The sequence below is a fragment of the Notechis scutatus genome, chromosome 1 (genome assembly GCF_049901735.1).
Source record: "Notechis scutatus isolate UNSWTSFEM ecotype Mainland chromosome 1, rNotScu1.2, whole genome shotgun sequence".
Taxonomy (NCBI): domain Eukaryota; kingdom Metazoa; phylum Chordata; class Lepidosauria; order Squamata; family Elapidae; genus Notechis; species Notechis scutatus.
Window position 1 is genome coordinate 68,588,453 of NC_142009.1, and position 23,213 is coordinate 68,611,665.

Genomic DNA, 23,213 nt, shown 5'->3' on the forward strand with positions numbered 1-23,213 from the left:
GAATTGCTCTTGAGATATCTCTTCTACATACTTTTCACAAAAAATAGGAAGTAGATTTTCTCAGTGGCAAACAATAAAGCCAGTGAAATATTTGTTTGAATAAAGTCTCTAAATCAAATACTTGTACTATCCAACTCATTTTTTTTCTTTAGGTCTTTTATTGTTTTTGTCTGGCATGGGAATCAATATCCACAGTGATTTCCTTCTACGTCAGCTAAGAAAGCCTGGAGAGTTCACTTACAAAATTCCACAAGGTATATCATTTTCCTTCCAAACTTCATGTAAGGTAGGACAATTCTGAAAACCTTGTTTGCATCACAAGAGCCTATCCTTAGGGCATGATAAAGCAGACACGAGCTGGAAATGTGAAACCATTTAATTGGCCTTTTGTTCATTAACACAGTTAATGAGATTCCCTGAGAAAGTCTTGATCAAATGCCAGAATGAAGAACTGGAAGAGATCACACTTACTTTGGGCCATCAGCCCTATTTCCTGCTGGTCACCATTTATTTAGCCTCTTTGGTGTGCCTAAAATGCAATGGAAATAGTTCTCTTACATCACGGGTGTCAAACTCGTGGCGTCAGGTTGCCATCACGTGATATTTCGCGATGATGTTTTTTCCCATTCATGGAGCTGGGGTATTTTTATGCTGTACAAAATGTGGTGTCTGACAACATTTTAGTTAACAATATTGCTCAGAAGCAGGGAATAATATATATGCGGCTTGCACATGATGCATCTAACCCGTGGGCTGCCAGTTTGACACCTCTGTATTAAACAATGTGTATTGTCCAACCTTTCACATAAGCACTCAGTTTTGGTACAATTCTTCAAGGGAGTCATAAACAAATAATAACAATAACAATAATAATAATAGTAATTAGCTGCTGTTTCTCAAGAGTATTTAAATGAATCTCTTCTATGCAGGAGGATTGTTTGCATATGTCTCAGGAGCAAATTTCTTTGGAGAAATCCTGGAATGGTTTGGATATGCTATAGCGACCTGGTCTCTACCGGCTTTAGCCTTTGCATTTTTTACACTCACCTGCGTTGGACCACGTGCTTATCATCACCATAGGTATTTTTATGCTGTACAAAATGTGGTGTCTGACAACATTTTAGTTAACAATATTGCTCAGAAGCAGGGAATAATATATATGAGCTTTTCTATATCAAGCTGGAATTGCTCTATGAGTGAGATGGGGGTGCTATCTAAATTCAATATATAAATAAATAAGTAAAAGGCCAATTGGTCAGAACTGTGAAAGCTTCAGAATAAGTGCTTCGGACCATTCCATGAATGTGATGCCTCTCTGCTGCTTATTAAAGCAACTCATTTTTTTGTTTTTCAGGCTTCTGCTTGTCTGAAAAAGGGTATTGTACCCTCAACTAAAGCAATTCTTAAAGCAGTTGCATTCCTTCTTTTCATCTTGCTCCCATTGATTTTATACTCTGTGCTTGTGCTCTTTTTCCTTTTCCAAACATACATTGTGTTAGTGTATACCAGAGGTCTCCAAACTTGGCAACTTTAAGACTTGAAATTCTAGACCTAGAAAACCTAGAACTATGCCGCCTTTGGTCCGATCTAAGTATAGTACCCTGTTTCTCCAACAATACAGCCTCCCCCAATAGGAAGTCCCAGCATGTTTTATAGGCATGAAATGAAATTAAGCCCCTCCCCCAAATTAAGGCCTATATTAAAACATTCGAAATGGGGGAAATGGCGGGGGCTTGCCGTTAGGAAGTACTTTTGTTGCACACCCAGATATGGTGCTGCCTACGTTGACCCCAATATGAAGTGCCCCACCAACGCCGAGGTCAACATCCAAGCCATCGCTGCCTGCCCGCCCGAAGATGCAAGGGGGGAATTAAGTTACCCCGAAAAGACGGCCTAGCCATTTTTTCGGGCTCAAAAAAAAAATAAGACCCGGCCTTATTATATGAGAAACACGGTATATAAAATCATACATTGCAACATCCTACCTGTCAATGAATACTTCAGCTTCAACCATAACAATACAAGAGCAAACAATAGATACAAACTCAAGGTAAACCGCACCAAATTTGATTGCAGGAAATATGACTTCAGCAACAGAGTGGTCAATGTCTGGAATATTCTACCTGACTCTGTGGTTTCTTCCACAAACCCCAAAAACTTTAACCTTAGACTGTCTACTACTAAGAGGTCTGGAGGGGGTGTGCATAAGTGCACCAACGTGCCTACCGTCCCTGTCCTATTGTTTCTTTTATTTTTCTTATCTGTATCCATGTATTCATAACTATGTTTATCTTGTAAGCAATTGACAAACCAAATAAAATAAATAAATAAATAAATCTCCCAGAATTCTGGGAGTCGAAGTCCACAAGTCTTAAAGTTGCCAAGTTTGGGGACCTCTGGTGTATACGTTTGTTTTGGGAAACAGATTATGCACATTCTCCGCCACATCTCCGTTCTATTTTTATTGTATTGTAAACTGTTCTGATTCCCCTTTTCACTAAAATTCCCTTCTCCCTCACAAAACTAACATTGTGTTATTAGCAAGAAATATGCAGTTATGCTTCAATCTATCTTGCTCAAATATTTGCCTCCCAGAATTGTCAAAATAGATAAAACAGTAAAAGATAAGTAAGAAGATGCCCATTTATTTGAAATATTAATACTCTGCCTTTGATCCAAATTGACTCCAGTGCACTAAAATTGACTCCAGTGCACTAAAATAATCTCCTGTGGGCCCTTAAAAATGAGAAATGCAGCTGCGGATTATAGTTCTGTTTGGATGGGCACTGTGACCCTGGGGAAATTCGTCTGTGATCCTTTCTTTTAGCAAATCTAAGTGTGAGCTGCCTATAGCACAAGGCACATGAGAACATATGTGTCTCTATCTGTTTTATTCTAGAAGCCAAACAGCAAGTCCATGGAAATGTCTGTCTTTCTAGATAGGAATTTTGTAGCTACCTTAGTCATTGTCAAACCACATAAGATAGTCAATGGATTTATCTAGTTGTGGCCTTCTACAAGTGGATTAGAAACTGCTGAAGCATCAGCTTTTTCCATTTACCCTTGTTTTCTTTTGTTTCCACACAGATCTGCTTCACTTGTGTAATTTATAGGACCTAGCACACAGCATGTCTATTGTCTTCTTGCTTTGGCCCTAAAACTTCAAATACTGAATTGTGTATGCCACTAGTCATACAAATATACACAACGTTTTCTGTAGGAGCCACACTGAATAGATAACTTAGAAAATTAGAATAAGAACTTTCTTTTCATGTTATCCTTAAAGCTGAGGCTTTTGTAAACATTCAACAAGGTCTTATAACTTTTTATTCTATTACTTAAGTTTTATTTAGCCAAGCATAAAAACCTTGTAGAAAATACCTAGAAATACAGGTGGTCCTTAATTTACAATTTACCACCATTCATTTAATGACCATTTAAAGTTATAACAGCACCAAAAAATGTTTCTTATGGCCAGTTCCCACAGTTATAACTGTTGCAGGATCCCCTTAGTCATGTGATCAGACTTTGGATGCTTGGCGACTGGCATGTATTTACAATGGCTGGATCCTGAAATTGTTATTCTCAACCTTTCTTGACAAGCAAAATCAATAGGGAAACCAGATTTGCTTGTGAATTGCCTAACACCCATAGTAACAATGGTTGTAAAATGGGCCATGACTCATTTACACTGCCTTGCTTAGCAACAGAAATTTTGAGCTCCATTGTGCTCGTACATTGAGGACTACCGGTGGCGACTCTTCCACTGTTTTATTCTTGGACTTTTCTCATGATGTATAAATAATGCTGAATATAGATCTCTGACATTAACATCCAGTAATTTGTATAATGATAATCAACACTTACCAGCTAGTTGCTATTCAAAGCGAGCAGGAGTTCTCTACAAATAATATCAGTTGAAGTTTGACCCTGCTGGAAGACATCAAATGTTTGAATCTTGTCTTCCAGAAGTACTGAGTCTTTTCAAGTGGCTTACAAGTGAAAGGAAAATTATGTATAAAAGTAACATATAGTATAGTATTCTATAATTTTTTCATTACAAATTACTGAATGTATATAACAATTAAATAAGTGCAATTGTTATAAATAATTAAATAATTGTTTATCATAATTAAATAAGTCACAATTATAAGTGAATATAAAAGAGTGAGTTTTGACATCATCGGAATTGTTTCCATAGTGGCAGATGGTCCTTTGTTAGGGAGAAGGACATAAAATTAACTTTTCATTTATCATTTAAATCACGGGCGTCATCATGTTGGCATCACATGACGTATTGGGACTCCCCCCCCCCCTTTGCTAAACTGGGAAGGGGCGAGGCCAGCACATAACGCATCCGGCCCCGGGCTGCAAGTTTGACACCTCTGATTTAAATGTTAACGTTCTTTGAAACTTTGGATCCATTTATGACCCATTTTTGAAGAGCCATATACCAGAAGAGATTTGAGAAGTGAAAGTCTACCTTCTTAAAGCAGGTTTATAATTTAGGGTACATATCTGCATTTTCATGTTTGTGTATGTTTTCTTACAGGTTTTATCTGAAGACATTCACAGCCTATCCAAGATCAAGAAAAGTCTTGATTCCTTTTATATTTTGAAGAACAGTTATCAGAATGGATGGATGTTATGTGTTCTTTATTGTTTACATAAATGTTATATTATTGTAAAGTATAATGTATTAAAGATTCTTGAATAATTTCATTTTATATAATAGAATTCTTTTGGCCCTTAAGAGCATGAAGAGTATTCAGCAACTAATGTTGTCCTACCTGCATTTCACAGGTTGGTAACTAGTGCTGCTTGTCTGGGAAATTGAACTGTTATCACTATCTACTTTTTACAGGAAGCAGTGAAAATTAAGAAACGTTCAGGTAAAGGGGGGAAGGGCTTGTTGTTAGCTGTAAGCCTATTGCTTTATTTCTGTGTTCTTTCTCATAAAGACAAAGAAAACATTCTATTAAAAAGTAATTCTCAGTTTCAAGGTATATGAGTGCATCTTTTGGTATTTTTCAAATGAGTTATGGTTGTATATAATTATCATCAAAAATGAAATGTAAGCTGCTCAGTTATTGTAACAGGCAATTTAACAGGTGAAAGTGTTTTTTATAAGTGTGATGCATGAGCTGAATATGGCATCAAATAAACATCATACCTTTTGCATGAAACAGAAAAAATATGCTTGTGAATTGTGGTTTTGATTATTAGAAAAAAATGGATAATAAAAAGGGGTGGTTGTAATAATAGAATAAGAATTAATATTGTACATGTATTTATATTTCCTGCAAAGAAAATTGGAAGCTTCTTTCTTTCTATCTTTCTTTACTTTAGCTTTTCTTTTTCTTTCTTTTTCTCTTTCTGTCTTCTGCTCTTTATTCATTTTTATGTGCTTTGTAAAACTTTAAAATTATTTTTTTTAAAATTACACAGAGCATCCTATCATTTAAAAAAGTAAATATCCATTTACTTTTACCTGTCAAATCAAGAAATAGGTATACATCTCCCATCTTCTTATCCAGATAGATATTTTGTGTTAAAAGCCTAATATCTGGTGACTCAATGGATTCATAGCACAGAAATGGTTCTTTATTGCCCTTTCTTGGTTTTCTTTTACTTTTCAATTTAGTCTGTAGCGCTCAAGTTTCTGAGTAGTTCCCACACATCCAGTTCTGACTTAGCTCAGTTTCAGAGTCCAGACAAGAAAGATTAACTGTTGCCACCGACCTGGCCAACTAATAAATAGTCTCAAACTGCCAACAAAGAAAAAAAAACCAGGAGCTGTTCAATGCTCCCAACAGCAAAATTTCTATGCTTCTCAAGAGACATCTAAATTTCTGTGCATATACAGTACCGCATACAACAGGTCTGGCTCCATAGATCAGTTGACTAAAAGGTAAGGAAGAGCAGAAATTGATCAGTTTCCTCTTATAGTTCAAATGACAGAAAGACGAATATAAAGGTAGTCCTCATTTATCAACTGTGTGTTCAGTGACCAGCATTAGAACAATGCTGAAAAGAAAATGAAGAAAAGAAAAAATAGCTTCACAGCCCATTTACAATCTGTGCAGCACCCCTCAATCGCATGATCACCATTACAGTCAGTAAGTATAATGTACTCCCTCTCCTCTGCCCAGAGTAAAAAGATTAGAGAGGGATTTCAAGAGAGTAAGCTGTTTGCTTTTCTACACAACGAAAGCAATCATGATCGCGTAGGCAACAGGAAAGGATCAAGCAAAGGAGAGAGAATATAGAGAGGGAAGAATGGGAAAATATGCGCTGAAAGTAATGAAATTTACACTGTTATCATCTTGAAGAATTTTTTAAAATAAAATGAGGTACCATTAGCACACTTCAAATTTATGTTGTAAATGTGAATGACAAGAAGAAACATTTTATCGTATTTGGTGGATGTGTAACAAGGTTAGAAAATTCTGGATTCAGATGCATACGCTAACTCAGAGGATTTTAAAGATTAATATACAATGGGAGACCAAAAGTTTTTCTTTGGGGATTGATGGTTTTTGATGATGAAGAGACATCCATAAGGTCAGTGCACTGGTAGTGTGTGTGTGTGTGCACATACACACAGACACACACACAGACACACACACGTGGGCACTCATGCAAACAGGAGCCAAAGGTATGAAACTAGTCTTGCCTCTTTCAAGCCAGAAAGTATAGTCATGGACATGTGATTTCCTACTTGGTGGGAAATGTGGGAGTGGATGAACCATGATGAAGTGTAAAGTTTTGTAGGAAGAAAAATCCAGTCCGGTTCCAAGCTAGGAGAAAAACACTGGAAATAAAATGGAGACCGGCTGGTTGGAAAGAAGGTCTCTGTTTATTTGGATGCCAGAAACCTGTTTCTGGGGTGAATGTTTCTGCGGTGGCTGACAAAATGGTTGAGTGGATGGATCTTTATAAGGTTCTGCAGTTTTGTGATTGAGATGCTCCAGGGGTTGTGAGCCTTGTGTCTTTTACTATGTTAGTGGTAGTGGCTGAATCCTAGCGTATTCTAAAGTTCATGTCCTGTCCATAGAATTTGGGTGGGGGAATGTAAATTCTTAATCCCATCAGCTCCAGCCTTAGGTATGAACTGTGGTTGAAAGTGTTTTATTTATGAATAGATTGGCCCAGTTTTTCTGAATGGATACAAATTATATATTCCTAAAGGTCAGCCTCTTCAAGCTTCTTAGTTTGAAGCTATTTTCTTATGGTGGGAAGACTGGGGCTGCTTCCTGCCTTTATTAAGATTTTTTTTTCTCCATTTCTCCTTTGGGGAAATTCTGCCTCTTAATATTCTCCAAAATATTTCATTCTTGGGATCCCACAGCTTACATGTGCTGCATGACTTTCTAAATCTGTAGAGCTCCCTCCTGCATACTCCTTGACACTCCTCCTTCTGGGATGCGTCAGTTTTAAATATTCTTTCATTTAAAGTTTTTGCTTGCATAATGATCCCTGCTGGATAGTAATTGTATAGCAACTGTATTTCAAATCTGGAAGAATACATTGTGAAAGCCTTTAGGAGAACTTAAAAAACAACCATAAGAAGTATCCAGAGATGCCTTAATATTAAGATAAAGGTTTTTTTCCCCTTTGATTCACTTGATTTTTATTGCCACCACTATTGGCTGCATCCCTTCATGTTGATAGTGAGTAGTCAGAAGCCAATAGAATATTACATTACACAAGATATGAGATTTACAAGCATTACAACAATATCAGGGCAATACATTTTTAGATGATATCATGTTTAAGAATATAAGCTTTTGAATTCACCAGAACTATTTGTCTGCTAAGCAGAGGAGGACTAGCACAGAGGGCAGATGTTTGAGCTAAAAATCTACATGGTATTCAGAAAAAGCAAACATCAAGTATCGTATGAACTGGTTTGGGCAGAATGGGGTGCAGCCTCTGTAGAGATTCTATTATACAATTGTATTTATTGTACTTATACACCAAATCTTGCATCACACCATGGTTTACACAAAATAAAAATATAAAAGCCACACTACAATTAAACAAGAGAATAAAGCTTACATGGTTCAAGACTTCAATATCTATAGAATTGCATTCTCCCAATAACATCTGGCAGGGGTGGGCTGTTTGTATGTTATTTGGATTAAAGAAACATGCCTATGCAGGAGCCACCACTTCTCCATTGGTATCAAGTGTTTAAAGGATATCATCTCTCCTGATTTTTCAGTAATCTGATGACGACTCGATTATACTCCAATATGTCTTGTGGACAGGATTGTTGGAATACAATTCCTCCAAAAAATGAATGTTGGTTCCTGTTTTTCCTATGGCTAGCAAACTACTTAGGATTGGTCAGTTGGAATGCAAACAAACAAACAAATAAATAAATCCAACCAATAGTTAAAATAATCAATCAGTTCAATACAGTTATCATAGGTACCCACATCAAACATGGGCAATATTAACTTTTGATAATTCTGGGAGGAAAAGTCTATTTTAACAGCTGTGTGGGAAAATGCCAAGATTAGTACCAATCTAATATCTGCAAGGAATTTATTCTATGGAGCAGAGGTCCCTACCAGGAGTAATGGCAATTGAGAAGGAGTGTCTTTTACTTCATGAGCCTAGGGGATCTCAAAATGTCAAAGTACACAATATAGGATATGGAAATATATTAAAATTAAGATGGGTATAACATCTTTTTGCATTCAGAAGGCTATAAATTAAACTTGACATAATTTCTAAGACAAGAAATATGTGTATACATACTTTAATGTAATATTCATTGGCTCTCCTGGTTCAGTATAGTTGAATTTACTTGCCCTACCTTCCTAGATAATGCATTTGTCATTATCAAGTTGTCATTTATTTTTATTTTTCAGTTTTGTCCATGCATCTGATTTTAGAGACTGAAATTGCAAAACAGTGCAAAGACAGCCTAAGAGTGTAACACTGATGTTTGCGCCTCTGGCCAGACCGGTGGGTCAAAGACCCATCATAAGAATAGCGCTCACTCCAAGAATCACATACTGACAATACAGAAAGCATTTATTACGTTACTATCCTGGGTGTGAGACCAAAAAAACATTATTTTCCTACAGAGAGGATTTAGTCCGAAGAAGGGAGAGTTGCTTTCCCCAGTCAGTCATATGCTTTTCTTTACTTTTCTGCCTCCTTTGGGAGGATCATTGGATCTTTGGATTTGTTTGTTTGTTGTTGTTGCTGCTGTTGTTGTTGTCGTTTATGGGTAAGACCTGCCAGGAGCAGATCGACCACTATTCCCTTTTGAAATTTGTATGTTGTTGTTTTGGTAAATTGCCCTGCCGTGGCCTGGCCAAAGCGCGTTCAAACTTCAAAGCAACGCATGCCGGGAATTGTAGTTTTGTGGAAACTGCATCCGAGGACTTCCTACGGTGTCCTCTCTAGAACATCCACTTAAACCAACCGCAAGAGAACAGGGATTTGAAAATTCCCGCGACGGCTGTGATTTGCTCTCGCGAGACCTCGTCCCTCCACCGTCGGGCCCTCCTCCTCCTCCTCTTCCTGCAGCCGGTGAGTGATCGGGTGGTGGGGAGGGGGGGAAGAAAGAGGAGGTTGCTGCGTAGGCAGAGAGCGGGCGAGCGCGGTGACGGGCGGCTGAGTAGGCCTGGCCCAGGGAGCCCGCCAGCTTTCTTTAAAACGGCCGCGGCGGAAGCGGGAGAGATGCTGCTCTTCTGAGGGTGATAACGCGAGCGGCGCAGCCCAGGCGGCAAACCCCCGCCTCCGAAGCAGGTACGGGGGCGGGGGGAACAAGACGCTTGGCCGAAGAGCCAAGGGCTGGGCGACCGGCTCGGTTCGGCAAGCGGGGCTTCCCTAACTAGGCCCCGTTCGGCGGGGAAGAGGAGGGCCGTCGTCGGGCTTGTTATGTAACCAGCCGTTGGAGACACCGGGGGGGAGATCCGGGGCTGCCCTCGTTGCGTTGCAGCTTCGGAACCCCGCCAGGCTGACGGGGAGGGGCAGGGGGCGGCCTTCCCCTTCCAGCCCCGTCGCTCCGGCCTCCTCGCTATCGCCAGGCGCCGGGAGAGCCGCTCTGGCCGGGTCGAGCGGGTCCTTTCCTGGCGGCAGTTTCAGACCTGAGTGGGGGAGGAGGAGGAGGAGGAAAAACGTGCTTCGCGCTATCTACCGGACTCTGAAGGAAGGCGAGGTCGGCGTGCTCTCTTCCTGAGGCCCTGCCCCGGTGCCTCTGATCTACTTTAGCGAAGGCAGCCTTTTGGATTTTGTTCGCAGGCCCTCGTTCCTGGCCATGAGTCTCTCTCTTCTTGGAGGCGTAATCGCTAAAACGAGATGAAACAGCCATGGTTTTTTTTGTTTTTTGTTTTGTTTTTAAGAGTCCGTCGGATCATAGGCCTGGCCTGGACTTCTTGCTGCTTGGACAGTCTGGTTGGTTTTGTGACTGCGGAGGAGGCTGGGATTGGTTTAATCGCATTTCTTTCAACAAGTGTGCAAGTTATTTCTCGAAACCAACCAGACTTTTCCGTTTACAGGGCCCAGTGTGTAATACTTGGTGTTAATTGTGATTTCACCTGATAAGAATAAGGCAGCGATCATGAAATGCTGCCCAGCGACTTTATAGAATTTGAACTGACAAAAGACGCTTCAAGGCTTTGGGTGGCGGGTGACATTTTAAAATCTCCCCTCCCCCAATTGCAAATTTTGTAAGAAGAAAGTTATCCTAAAAGTAACAGCACTGAGCTGTTTTGTGCATTTGAAAATATCCCTGTCCCTGAAGTGTGAAACCTGCTTAGACCTGACAGCTAGGTAGGAAGATATAGATATAAATAAGCTAGATATAAACAAGGGTGAGCTGTTAATGCATCTGTGTTTTAACATGTAGACAATTATCAGGATTACATTTGAATTTGACCTACCTTTCCAGAGTCAAAGTAATTAACAAACATGAAGACTATTAGTGTATGCTTTAGGAATGACAGGAAAGGAAAAGTATGCCTTGATAAGAGGAAATAGTCACAGAATGTATTGGCGTATCTGATTTCCAACTGATTTATAAATGTTGGTAAAATGTACAAAATATTTGATTGATAATCAAATTGTTGACATGTCAGCAGCCTTTGCCTTGAAGTTAATCTATATCCAGAGACTGCTGCATAGTTGGTTGTTCTAGATTAGGAATGTTGAACACATGAACACTGGGTTCCCCTGTGAAGAGATTATTTTTTTTAAGTGATCTCAAAAGCTAAACATTATTTTCTGCTAGTTTGGTTAAATGATCACATTATCTGAACACACATAGCAGCATATACTTTAATATAATAAGAGCTGCACAATGTATTTTTCTTGTTCTTATTGGCATGCTGAATTGGTATTTGATGACCCTGTTTAAAGTGAGGTGGGAGGGAGGGCAAAATAATCATCTGCAGGATACTGTTAAGGATTATCTGAAGTATGTGGCAGATAAAATCATTCAAATCTGGAGTTCTGTCTGGGAGAAGACTACCTTATCCAGAAGCATCAATGGAAAATCCCAGATTCAAGCAATCCCATAACCCATAGCTACTTGATCTGATTAGGATTGAGCCTAACCCTAATATTTGATCCTTCCCAACCTTGACAGAGTTACCTGGTTGGCTTTCAGTAAATATGTAAAATTCCATGTCAACAGCATATTGACTATACCTAATGCCAGCAAAACTGTTTTAACCAGCATGCCCCTGCTCTTAACCATTTGAGCCAGTCCAGAAGAATACTATGATCAGTTGTATTGAATATTACAGAGAAAAAAGGAGGACCAGTGGGGATGCATTCCCTCCAATCAGAGATCACTCAAAAGTGATTTTAATGCCATCTCAGTGCTATACACAGGCTTGAAACTCCTGGAAGAACACCAAGATAATCTATTTCTCCTAGAGTAGGGGTGAAAAACTTGTGCCTGCAGTCTAGAGGCATCATGCATGACCACGACCACGCCTGGTTTAGTGAAGGGGAAAAAAGTAGCGATAGGTCATGTAACGATACAAGTTTGACAGCCCTGCTCTAGAGCCCTCTTAAGCTGCAACTTGATCATCATCTCTGCAACTTTCCCTTCAAAATAAAGGTTGAAAACATGGAAATTATCCAACATCATTGGGTACAGAAATAGTTTCTTGAGTACAGTCCACCCCATCACTGAAGAATGAATTTTGGATGAAACCAAAAAGTATTTCCTGACACAGGACTTAGCCAACTAGAAAGGACCTAATTCGGGCAACCATGCTCTCAGCTTCCGAAGCCCAATCCATATCCTTGGGACCAACAAGCTCCAATTATTTCCATGGCTCTTTTGTCTCCAGTTCTTTTGGCTGTCCCACAAAAACAGATAAGGTTGATTTGTTAAAGATCACTTATATTTGATGCACCTTCTGATAGGACCCAGGAGAGCATACTTTCTATTCCGCTGTTTCTATCATAAGAGACAAGTGGCCTATCCTTGCTTGCCTTTACAAGGCGCTGAATTCCTGATTCTTTCTCCCAGCATTGAGCCAGGTGATTAGTTGAATCCATTTTAAGTGCTTTATGTGGCTAGTTAAATATAGGGTTTATTGGTTATGGATACATAAGCTGCCCCTGGTGCAATATATTTTAATTGCTATTTTTGTTGATGTTTTAGTTGATTGTTAGTCACACATTTGCATGGAATGTGAATGGAAATAAATAAGTTGTAAACTGAATTGCCTTCGTTGTCATGAATAAAAATTCCTCTGGCAAATGTTCTAAAATAACTAGTTTTATTGTTAAATGTAGAACCCAACAACCCAGTATTTTTACATTCTGATACCATGTTTCCCCGAAAATAAGACCCAGTCTTATATTTTTGCCACCAAAAAGACAGCAGGTCTTAATTTGGGGGGGGGGGGTTGTCTTCCACTGACTCACCTTTGTGGCTGTGGCACCAACAGCCCCACCCAGCAGGAGTCCATTGCTGGGCCACTTCTGCGGCCACTTGTTGCTGCTCGCGCATGTCACTCCCTGCCTCTTTTTCACTGTCAGAGACCTTTCTGGAAGGCCTCTGACAGCAGCAGAGAAATGAGATCCAGAATGACGTATGTGGTGCCCCTGACCTCCACTTCACCGTCAGAGGCCCTTCAGGAAAGGCCTCTGTAGCCAATAGCAGAGCTAAACTAAGGCTTACTTTCAGGGTAGGTCATATTTTCAGGGAAACAGTAAACTAAATCAAGACAAAAAAACTATCACAAAGTATCATTATAAAAATGTTTTGTGGTCTTTGAAGAAAATGTATTTAAGGCTTAAGAAAAGCAATATAGTTATAAAATTCACTGAAGGAATAAATAGACAATTTTATTATCTTTTATTGTGTATAAAACATGTAATTTACAATTTCTTTTCCACTGTTACGTATACTAGCTTCCTGTAAGCGCAATATATTGCAGCTTAGAAACTATTTTTAGATATAATGTTGAACAAACAAGGTCTAAAATAGTATGTAGAACATACTAGTATTGTTTTTAGCACTGATCTTGTTATCAACAGCATTTTTCCAAAATAAAGTCTTTCCTGATTTCTGAAGAAATCAGTACATTTAAAAAAATTAAGCACATGATTTTTTTTCTTCTACAAATAATCTAGATGCTGACTACAAAAACCTTTAAAGGAAATAAATCTAGAAATGATAATTGGGCTATCCCAAATGGTCTAGGCCAGGGGTGTCCAACCTTGGCAACTTTAAGACTTGTGGACTTCAACTCCCAGAATTCCTCAGCCAGCAAAGCTTCATGGCATTCCATGAAGCTGATAACAAAGACCTCCTTAACTTCAGTGATGGTGAATTAAGGACATAGATCCCATAGCTTAATCCAGTAAAAGCATAGCCAGTTGAGGGCATTCTACCAAGTAAACAGTTAAAGCAAGCTCAAAAGGACTATTCACAGTCATGCTGTGCACTTGTGGATAAGTTTTTACATATTTACAGACTTTTCTGGGAGAAACTCGGGTTAAAGGTATATTTTAAGTATAATTTATAAAGACGTAATACTGTATACTATACTAGATTTTAATATTTTTATTACTTTGTAAAGATATATTTTCCTACAAGTGTTTAGTTCTATAGTGGATTTATTAACAATTATAGTTTGACTTATTGAAAATTATTGTTCATGGAATGATATCAAACATTTTGCATGCTTAAACCATGTTCCCAAGTCTTCATTAATTTGCTTTTTGCAAATTTCTTAAAACTGATTTAAACTAAATAAAACTCTTTTCATATTGCTAAGGTTTGCATTTTAAAATTTAAAATAATATAATAAAGGGCTATATATTTCTATAGAAACATTTTCTATGGATTTTTTTTAGTAAAAGAGCAGGTATTTGAAGTACAATAATATAGTCACTTTTGCTATTATCTCATTTCACTGGTCAGGATAGTATCACAAAATCTGAAATTTAAATATATATGCTTTTCATCTTTGAAAAGTACATTGATATTATGTAAATTAACCTAAAACAGATTCAGTTGTTAATAATCTTCCCCTCCCTTAGCCAACTAAATCATAATTCTTCATTGCCATTGGTGTGATAATTCATAGAAAAAAATGGACAACAACTGGCACACATATGTCTCTTGTTAAGGTCTAGCATTTGCCTTCACCTTGACTTGAAATATATAGCACTCTTACGCTACTTGCCTATAAGAGTGCTAATGATAAATTGTGGAGCCTGGCAAGGTGATTTTAGTGCTGGCCCTGCCTGTCCTGAGCTCATTGGGCAATGTCAGATATTAATAAAATAATATTTGTAGCTGAGGGTTGACATGAAGGGTCCTTGGTGCTCTCTGAGTTTGCTTGTTTGCTTGCAGACGTTTCATTACCCAAAGTAGGTAACATCATGCACTGATGTTACCTACTTTACCCACTGATTTTACTGCACTGATGTTACCTACTTTAGGTAATGAAACGTCTGCAAGAAAACAAGCTCAGAGAGTACCAAGGCTCCTTCTTGTCAGATATAATTTGTAAGCATGTGACTGATTCTGGTAAATTTTATCTAGTAGCCTCCATTGACTTATGCAGGTTGATATACCGCTGCCTTATCAGTAACATCTGAGCCCTACACACAATGATTGTACTTGCCTTGTCTGCTGAGTGAATCAAATCTAGCTCCTGGGCATAGAGCAGCACCCAACAGTGCTTAGGTGTATACTGAAGGTATTGGCTGCTGCAACAGCAAACCTCCCCTCAGTATTAGTATGAAGGGAGGAAAAACTTAAGGTCTTAGATAAAGTAGTCATTTGTGTAAGAGGCCTTCTCTACTTCATTGATGCGCAATGCTTACTGCCTGCTGAAGGTAGGAAAGAATTGTTTTCTATCCTTCCCCCTGCTAAGTCAGGCCTCAGGGAGACAGTATAACATGGCTGTTCAATATTGTCTGACATAGTCCAATTTTACATTCTAGAACTGCAGTATTCCTGGTTCCTCCAACTCTTCAACCTCAGCAGCCTTAAACTGAAATTCAGAAAAGGAGCAGTTCTACTTCCTAATCATCCTCTGATTTATTAAGAGAGAGAGGGTGAGGTGAGAAAGCAATCAACACCTCCATCTGCACTTTGGCAGGGAATTTAGGAAAAAAGATGCCCCTGCAATTACCCAGACCCTAACCCTAGCACCATTTATTTAGTTGTCATTTGCACCTGTCAGAATTGCTGGAAGTTTTTTTTTATTTAATGCAAGAGGTAGAGTAAGGGGGAGGAAACAAACAGAAAATTCAGCTCTCTTTTTCCCTTTTAGCCTTATTAGTCATATACTCTTTAAAATTTTAAAAAAAAACTTAAAAGAAAATAATTACAATTAAAGAGACTTAAAAGAAATTAATTAAAATCTGGATTTCTTTTAGCATGCTATACCACAGCCTTGGTGTACAGTACTGTATTTTATAGTACAGTATTTGTAATTTGCTGGCACTAACTGCTTAATTGAATAAACTTCCCATTGCATTTTTTATAGTGAAACATGCGAGACCTAACTGCTCATGTAACCAGCTGTCTACTGCAGTTTCCAGATGTGACAATACAAGCACTTGGAGAAGATGAGATAACACTAGATTGTGTACTTTCTGGGAAATTCACAGGAGGTAAACATTTGAGCCTATACTTCTTAATTATTAAAACTACAAAAGATTATTGTGATATGCATGATTAAATATTTCCGTGAGGGCAAAGAAAAATGGGGTAGAGAAGTAAATTGCATGAATCTACAATTTAGTATAGGAAGGACTTTTCTTGAATCAGTACTTCTATTGTTGGACATACTGCCTTTTATATTTCTTTAAATGCAAAATCTGATTGTAGAACTACAGCGGGTTTATCTGTATAGAAGATAAAATTTATGATAAGTCCAGTGTTAGATAATCCACATTGGCTTAAATGTAGCCCAATTCTAAAGTTTAGTCAAATGTTAATAGCTTTAAAATAGCTTTGGATTCTTATTCTTTTTTTTACTGTGTAGCAGTTTCAGTTTTCAAAGTGTTTGTTCATAATTGGTTGTCCTTTTATAAATTCAGAACTTCAACAAACTGTTGAAAGTGTGCTAATATATCATTGCTGTATTTTTCACCCTGTGGATATCTTTGATTTAAATATCCAGTAGCAAGTACATGCCTTATTAACACCAAGGGAAGTTTTAAAAGTTAACCTTACTCATTATATTTGCTCCATCATATTTCTTGAATAATGTTTTGCTTTCAATGGGAGCAGCATTATCCATATAAATTTCTGGTGATTTGATTCTCAGGAATTAATATGAAATTCATAAATTATCTTGAATTATATAGCATAAGCCATTTTTATCTTAGATATATAGTATATGATCTGACCTCTAAGTTTTTAAAAAATGCATTGGAGACAAGTTAAAAATGCGTGCTATTACTCAGCACTAGACGCAATATAATCCTGAAGCAATGTCTCCATTCTCCAAGCAATAAGTGCTTTGTTTGCTAAGCCTTTGCTACAGTTGTCTTTATCTGAGTTCATTCTTCTCTTGGACTTAATCCTGTTACCAATAGAGGGCTGAATCATTGTTCCACTGGAAAATATTTTGCCACTCTGTACTCATCCTTGCATTTGCTTAAACAGGAATCATAAGAGTATTTAGGAATTAGCATTTTTTGTGTGAAACACCATAGTTTTTAGGAAGTGTTCTCATTTGTAAATAATTTAAAAATGTGAGGCATAAGCATGCTGCTGCAGATTGCAGTATATAATTTTTTTCTGAACTCATCAATTAAATTTACTGGGCTATTTAGTCTAGAGCAGGGGTCGCCAACCTTTTGGACCTCAGGGACCACCAAACTCATAATTTTAAATCCTGCAGACCACTAATATGAATTTTGACTGATGGTGGCTTGCTGATGTTGGTGGGAAAGTCGGTCCCATATTCCAAAGCTGCAGTAGTCACAGGACTGGCCCTTTGGTCATCCCAGAGCTCCTCCGGGATGACCAAAGGGCCAGTCCTGTGACTACTACAGCTCTGGAATATGGGACCGACTTTCCCACCAATGTCAGCAAGCCACCCGGGCGGATTTCCTCCCCGCCGTTGGTCTTACCTTCTACCGTAGTTCCGGCTCGCATAGTTCTACTCAAGGTCAGGTTTGTGCTTGGCTGAAAGGTGGGGGTCAGCAGGTGGGCGGGCCATGTGGGCAGTGCAGCCTTGTGTTCCTGCGCAGCCTGGATTAATTGCTTTGGGGGGTGCTTTGGGGGTGACATTTCTCTGCAGACCGCCAAAATTTTCTCGTTGACCACCAGTGGTCCGCAGCCCACTGGGTGGCAACTACTGGTCTAGAGTGTGTTTCAAATGGTATGTGACTAAGATATGGAATTAATAAATCCTAGTGCCTGATGCAAGACTTTCCCTCCAGTGTTTCTCCAATTGTTCTATTTTTCAGAGATAAGATTTCCTCTTATATATATTTCTTCTCTTCTAGGTCGAAGTGGGTTGGCTTGCCTTGCATGTGGACCACAACTTGAAATTGTAAGCCCGATCACAGGAGAACGACTGTCAGCATATCGTTTTAATGGAGTGAATGAACAGCTACCCACTATTCTTGCAGTGAAAGAGTTTTCCTGGCAGAAAAGAAATGGACTGTTAATTGGTTTGGAAGAAACAGAAGGAAGTGTTCTGTGTTTGTATGATCTTGGAATATCCAGAGTGGTTAAAGCGGTTGTTCTTCCTGGAAGGGTATATGCATTATTTCTTAATTTAAAAAATAAGTTATTTGTCCTGAGCTCCAGCTATTGTTTCTGCTTTAATGCTTTCTCTTACAGCAGTTTTAATTCTCGTAAGTATTAATTGTGACCTTTAAAAATTAAAACCACATCTTTTTATATTTCAAATTTATAATGTAAATTAATCAGTGTTGCATTCTGTAGTATAAGATGGTTTAATTATTAGAGTTATATTATTTTTTATATATTAGAATTATTAGAATTCTGCCAAATTCTGGAAGAGGATACTAAGCAGGCTGAGCTGCTAGTGAATGTAGAAATAAACTCTTTATGAACAGTAAAGGATTTTTATGTAATATAAAAGAAGAGATAAAGAGAAACAAAAATTCACATATTTGTCTTCTCGTCTATGAAAGAACTTTTTATCATTTTGCCACAACTAAATTTATACTTTAGTCAGAGTAAAATAAAACAATAATGTGGTTAAAGTTACCCTTTAGTTTTACTTTCTACCTTATTTGTTTCAAATGTATTGCCAAATGCATGTGTATTTGCACAGATTATAATAAGCAGTAATGCTTGGTTTTTGTTCTTTTTTATCTTGGGCAGCTGCTGACTGCAGTAGCATGGCTGATCTGATGTTTAGAATTGGCCAAAATTGGAAGTAGGAATAGTCCTTTCTTTAGGAATATCTGTGCTGTTTTTTGAGAACAGCCCAACTCTCAGGAATAATATTTTAAGAATTCAGTGAGAACTGTGCAAATAGTTCTCTGTCTGGCTTTTGGTGTAGATGCAGCCAATATACTGCTACTTTATTTTATTTATTTATTTGTTTATTTTAAATAATATATGTCAATAATCAGAAAACACTTCTGATTTTTTCCAGTTTTCTTTGCCCTTTTTACTTAGATATGAATATAAAACAAATATTGAATTTGATTAGAATTGTCTTCTTCTTGTCTTATATTTAGTTAAAATCAGAAATAAAGTGTGATGGTTTAGTAGGTCCTCTACACTTCAGTTTTTACTCTTAAAATGCTAAAGGCGTGGATGAGGTCAGCAAAAGAGTGACAAATCTATAATTTATGATTTAGCTAAGAAAATAAATGATAATATGTAATATTAGAAAGCAGTATATGCAGAAGTATCCTAACATAAAATGTTTTGTGAGAAAGCAAACACAATCCTTAAGGGGAGTTCAGTATTCCAGTATTTGAAAAAATAATTGACAAAAGGGATGAATCTGGTTGTTCAAATTCAAACAGGGTTTGGATGGCATTATATGAAGAGTATTTTTTTTCAATGAACATTTGTGTTCTGTTTAGGAAGCTTAGTGATTTCTTTTGGCAATGAGTTGAATCTTATTTATTTTATGTTTGTTAGGATATTCGAAGCAAATTTATTTGCTGCTTGTCATCCTGGAAAAATTATATTGCATGATTTATAACATTCTGAGGATAAATTAATGGTTTTCTTACGATCACTTAAATAAATGATAGATGAAAGGCTTCTATGTAACTATTTTGGAACAATAATCAATGTGTGTCAAATATATGAAAAATTAATGAACATTTGTAATAACTTTTAGTGGCCATGTAACAAAATTGCACTCATTGCATTTAAAGAGGAATTGATTGTATCAGTATCAGTACTTAACCAAAATAGTTTTTCTGAATTACTATATTAAACTGAATGTGGTAGCTGTTATTTGGATATTTTGACTGGATTTCAATAATTCAAAAATCACAGTTATAAATCCCAAGGTGACATTGACTGTTTATATGTTTATCCTATAGGTTGTCCAATTCCTTAACTAATATTACACTTTTTTAGGTCACTGCTATTGAACCAATTATAAACCATGGAGGAGCCAGCTTGACAACTCAGCACTTGCATCAGTGTCTCAGATGGCTATTTGGTGTGGCTGTGGTGGTTACTGATGTTGGTCATGTCCTCTTGATAGATCTTTGCTTGGATGACTTATCATGTAACCAGAATGAAATAGAAGCTTCTGGTAAATGACATTCCTTTTCATCTGTAATACTGATTTCTAGAGGATTTAAGTTTTCTACATTATATGGGAGTATAATTTACAAAATTAAACTCATAATACTAATTGAAATTATCATCACTGAAGATGACTGCGGTTGGTCTATTAACCCATAATATGTATATTTGATTAAGATACAGAAATACAAATTGACAGCAGCAGGAGAAGATAAAATAGAGCAATATTTTTTTCTGTAGTAATTCACTGAACTAGAAATACTGGGCTTTCAGATTTATCTGCAATAGAGTAGTGATGTAGATTATAGATATGATGTACCTCTAACCTGCTATGGTATTAAATCATATGGAAATGGGCTAGGAACAAATACTTAGAAATGTAGAAACTTTTGTTTGACTATCCGTTAATTCCTACAGCTTCTTTTTTTTTTTTTTAAACAAGTTTTATTAATTTTCAAAACACACAAGTCATCATTTTCCATTACATGTTTAAACCTTTTTCCATTATAAATTTAACAAGTCAGGTAAACTATAATTCTATTTTAAACCATTTCCATATAAACATACAAAAACCTCTTATCCAATTTCCCTTTATTTCTCTTCACTCTTATTCAATTTTATTATTATTATTTCATCTACTTCTTTCTGACTTAGTTACCATTATTCTCATTCTATATTTCTACAAGGTTTTATTAATTTCCCCCCCAAAAAAACAACATAATCACACAACACACAAAACATATAAAAGATCTTTTTGGAAAGTAACTTGGACCCAGGTATCTCTCTTTTCATGGACTTCAATTATATTCAGGCTCATCTTACATATCATTACTTATTTTATTTACCATTCTAAGTCTTCTATATTAACTTCTCCACATATTTCACTCTTCTTGATTCTATCTTAATTAATCATCTTAATTTGAGTCATTATATTTATATCTTTTGTCCATTCTCTATTATACCTTTGTCTCATTCCTTTTAAAAAGAAAGAAATTTCTCCTGAAATCACTAATCAGAGTATGATGCCTTTCTATCTTCCCACTAAATTAATCAAATTAATCTTTAAAATACCCAATCCGATTTTGCTTGGTACATTCTAACTGAATAATACATCTAAAACAATTAAATACATAGTTAAGCAATAGATTTAAATATTAAAAGCGAAATACTATAATGAAAGTTTTATAATAACATCAATACCATAATCTTAATAAACTCTTTAATTAAAGTTTAATATTCTAAATCTCCCCTCATATTATATTTTCAAACCAATCATTATTAACATTCCAACATTTTAATCTCTTATCAACTCTCAAGCCATTTAAATTTTCTATTTCTGATACAATACTACAATATCATCTTATGTACCTTGCAAAATCTCTTTAAAGAAATTATACTTATCCTTTATCCCTAAAAAAATTTCTTTTTCTCATTTAATTTCAAAACTTTGTAACTTTTCTCCACCTTTTCCCTTTCTTTCTTCCCCCAACAAACCTTTCTAGCCCCCTTCTAGCCCCCTTCTTCTAGCCTCTGCCTTACTGGCTTCCCTTCTCTGTCGCATTCCTCTTCCCTTTTGTTTACCATCCTTATATTGATTTTGCACCTTGTTTTTCCCTTTCTTAAATGTTTTTTAAATCTTAAGTCCTTTATTTCTCTTCTTTTTCCTCTTCCTTCCCTCTTGGTGAGTTCTGAGATTTATTAAAGATGGCTTCCTTTCTTTGTTCTTCTGCTGTCTTCATCTGTTGCAATGTTTGTTGATAATTAATAAGCGCCATTTCTAAAAAAAGGAAGGCTTCTTTCAAACCAGCTTTACCATTTTGTTTTGCTTGCTCATAGTCTTTTCTCAGTTCCTCGATAGAAGAAGCCATTATAAATTTTTTCTTTTCTTTTCTCTTACAACAGCCAGAATATTCCAAAGGAAAAATAAGACAATCCCAAAGTTCTCAGTCAGTCCAAACCAAGACAGAGTTCCCACTCTCTCCTCCTGGGGTAGTATCAATTAAAGAAAAGGAAAGTCCAAATCTGTTTCTTAAAGTCTTATTACAATATATTTTAGTCTTTCAATCCTTAAGGCATCTCCTCCAACAAGGTCTTAGCATACAAATATTTTTTTTTAAGTCCTCTCTTTTCCCACTCACCGCTTAGAGCCAGTTTTCACCTAAAAAAAATAGGTTTCTTAATGTTCACTTTTTATTCCGTAAAAAAAGAGGGTAAGCTATCCTTTCAGCACCATTAAACTGCCGCTTTTTTCCTCTTCTCGAAGGTATCATTCAGAAAGTCATACTTTTCAGGAATTTTGTTAAATATGTCTTAGAGTCCTAGGAACCAAGAAAGACTTTCTCCTCTCAAGCACTTTCTCCACTTCCTCCTGCGCATTCTTACCCGGCTGCCAGCTTCTTTGTGGCGGCCATTACGGACCGCCGCTGCACCGTCCTGGGAAAAGGGGGTTCTGCCGACCGGGGAGGGTCTGCAACACCCCAAACCCTTCTCCGGATCCCCTACCTTCAGCTGCCCCTGCAGGCAGCCTAGCTCATGCCCGTCTGGGTCGGAGCCCCAACTTGCTAAGCGCGGCAGGGATCGCGCAGCTTCGCAAATCCCTGCCGCTCGCGAAGCCGACAAACCGGAAACTCCCTCCTACAGCTTCTGAATATCTTGCCTCACCAGCCTACACTTGGGTGAAGTGACTGAATCCATATATGGATTTATTAAATAGAAAACTGTTAATATTATGGACCAGAATCTGGAGTGCTCATGTTTTTTCTCACATGCCCAAAATAATGTCCAAAAGGCAAAGCACTCTTATTTGCTTTATTATGAACATCCAGATTGTGATATGTATTGGTATAAAAATATGAAACTCTGTTGATTCCTGTAGTCATTTTTTCAGGACCTTCCACGTTCAGGAAATTTTAGAATCAACTAAAAATGAAAGCAACTGTTAATTTGGATTTGTAATAAAATCAGGATATGTTTTTAATGAAACAAATGCACATTTATT

General features: G+C 37.2%; 2 protein-coding genes across 8 annotated transcripts in view; both read left to right on the forward strand.

The window, feature by feature from the left end:
- SRD5A2 (steroid 5 alpha-reductase 2) overlaps positions 1-5,006 on the forward strand; it is a 28,015-nt gene extending 23,009 nt beyond the window's left edge. Inside the window, exons 3-5 of the mRNA XM_087966947.1 lie at positions 153-254; positions 930-1,080; positions 4,553-5,006. Coding sequence (XP_087823073.1) covers positions 153-254; positions 930-1,080; positions 4,553-4,619 — 320 coding nt within the window. The 3' untranslated portion in view covers positions 4,620-5,006. The remainder of the gene's footprint in view (positions 1-152; positions 255-929; positions 1,081-4,552) is intronic.
- Positions 5,007-9,122: 4,116 nt separating this feature from the next.
- The window catches only part of AHCTF1 (AT-hook containing transcription factor 1), a 51,881-nt gene continuing 37,790 nt past the window's right edge, over positions 9,123-23,213 (forward strand). For 5 of the 7 annotated variants that reach the window (XM_087966975.1, XM_087966956.1, XM_087966987.1 and 2 more), the window contains exons 1-4: positions 9,546-9,771; positions 15,993-16,119; positions 17,968-18,221; positions 20,042-20,222. In XM_087966975.1, coding sequence (XP_087823101.1) covers positions 15,999-16,119; positions 17,968-18,221; positions 20,042-20,222 — 556 coding nt within the window. In that variant the 5' untranslated portion in view covers positions 9,546-9,771; positions 15,993-15,998. Of the gene's footprint in view, positions 9,141-9,545; positions 9,772-15,545; positions 15,564-15,992; positions 16,120-17,967; positions 18,222-20,041; positions 20,223-23,213 lie in introns of those variants that run through there. The other 2 variants (XM_087966962.1, XM_087966968.1) reach the window with 2 other exon arrangements.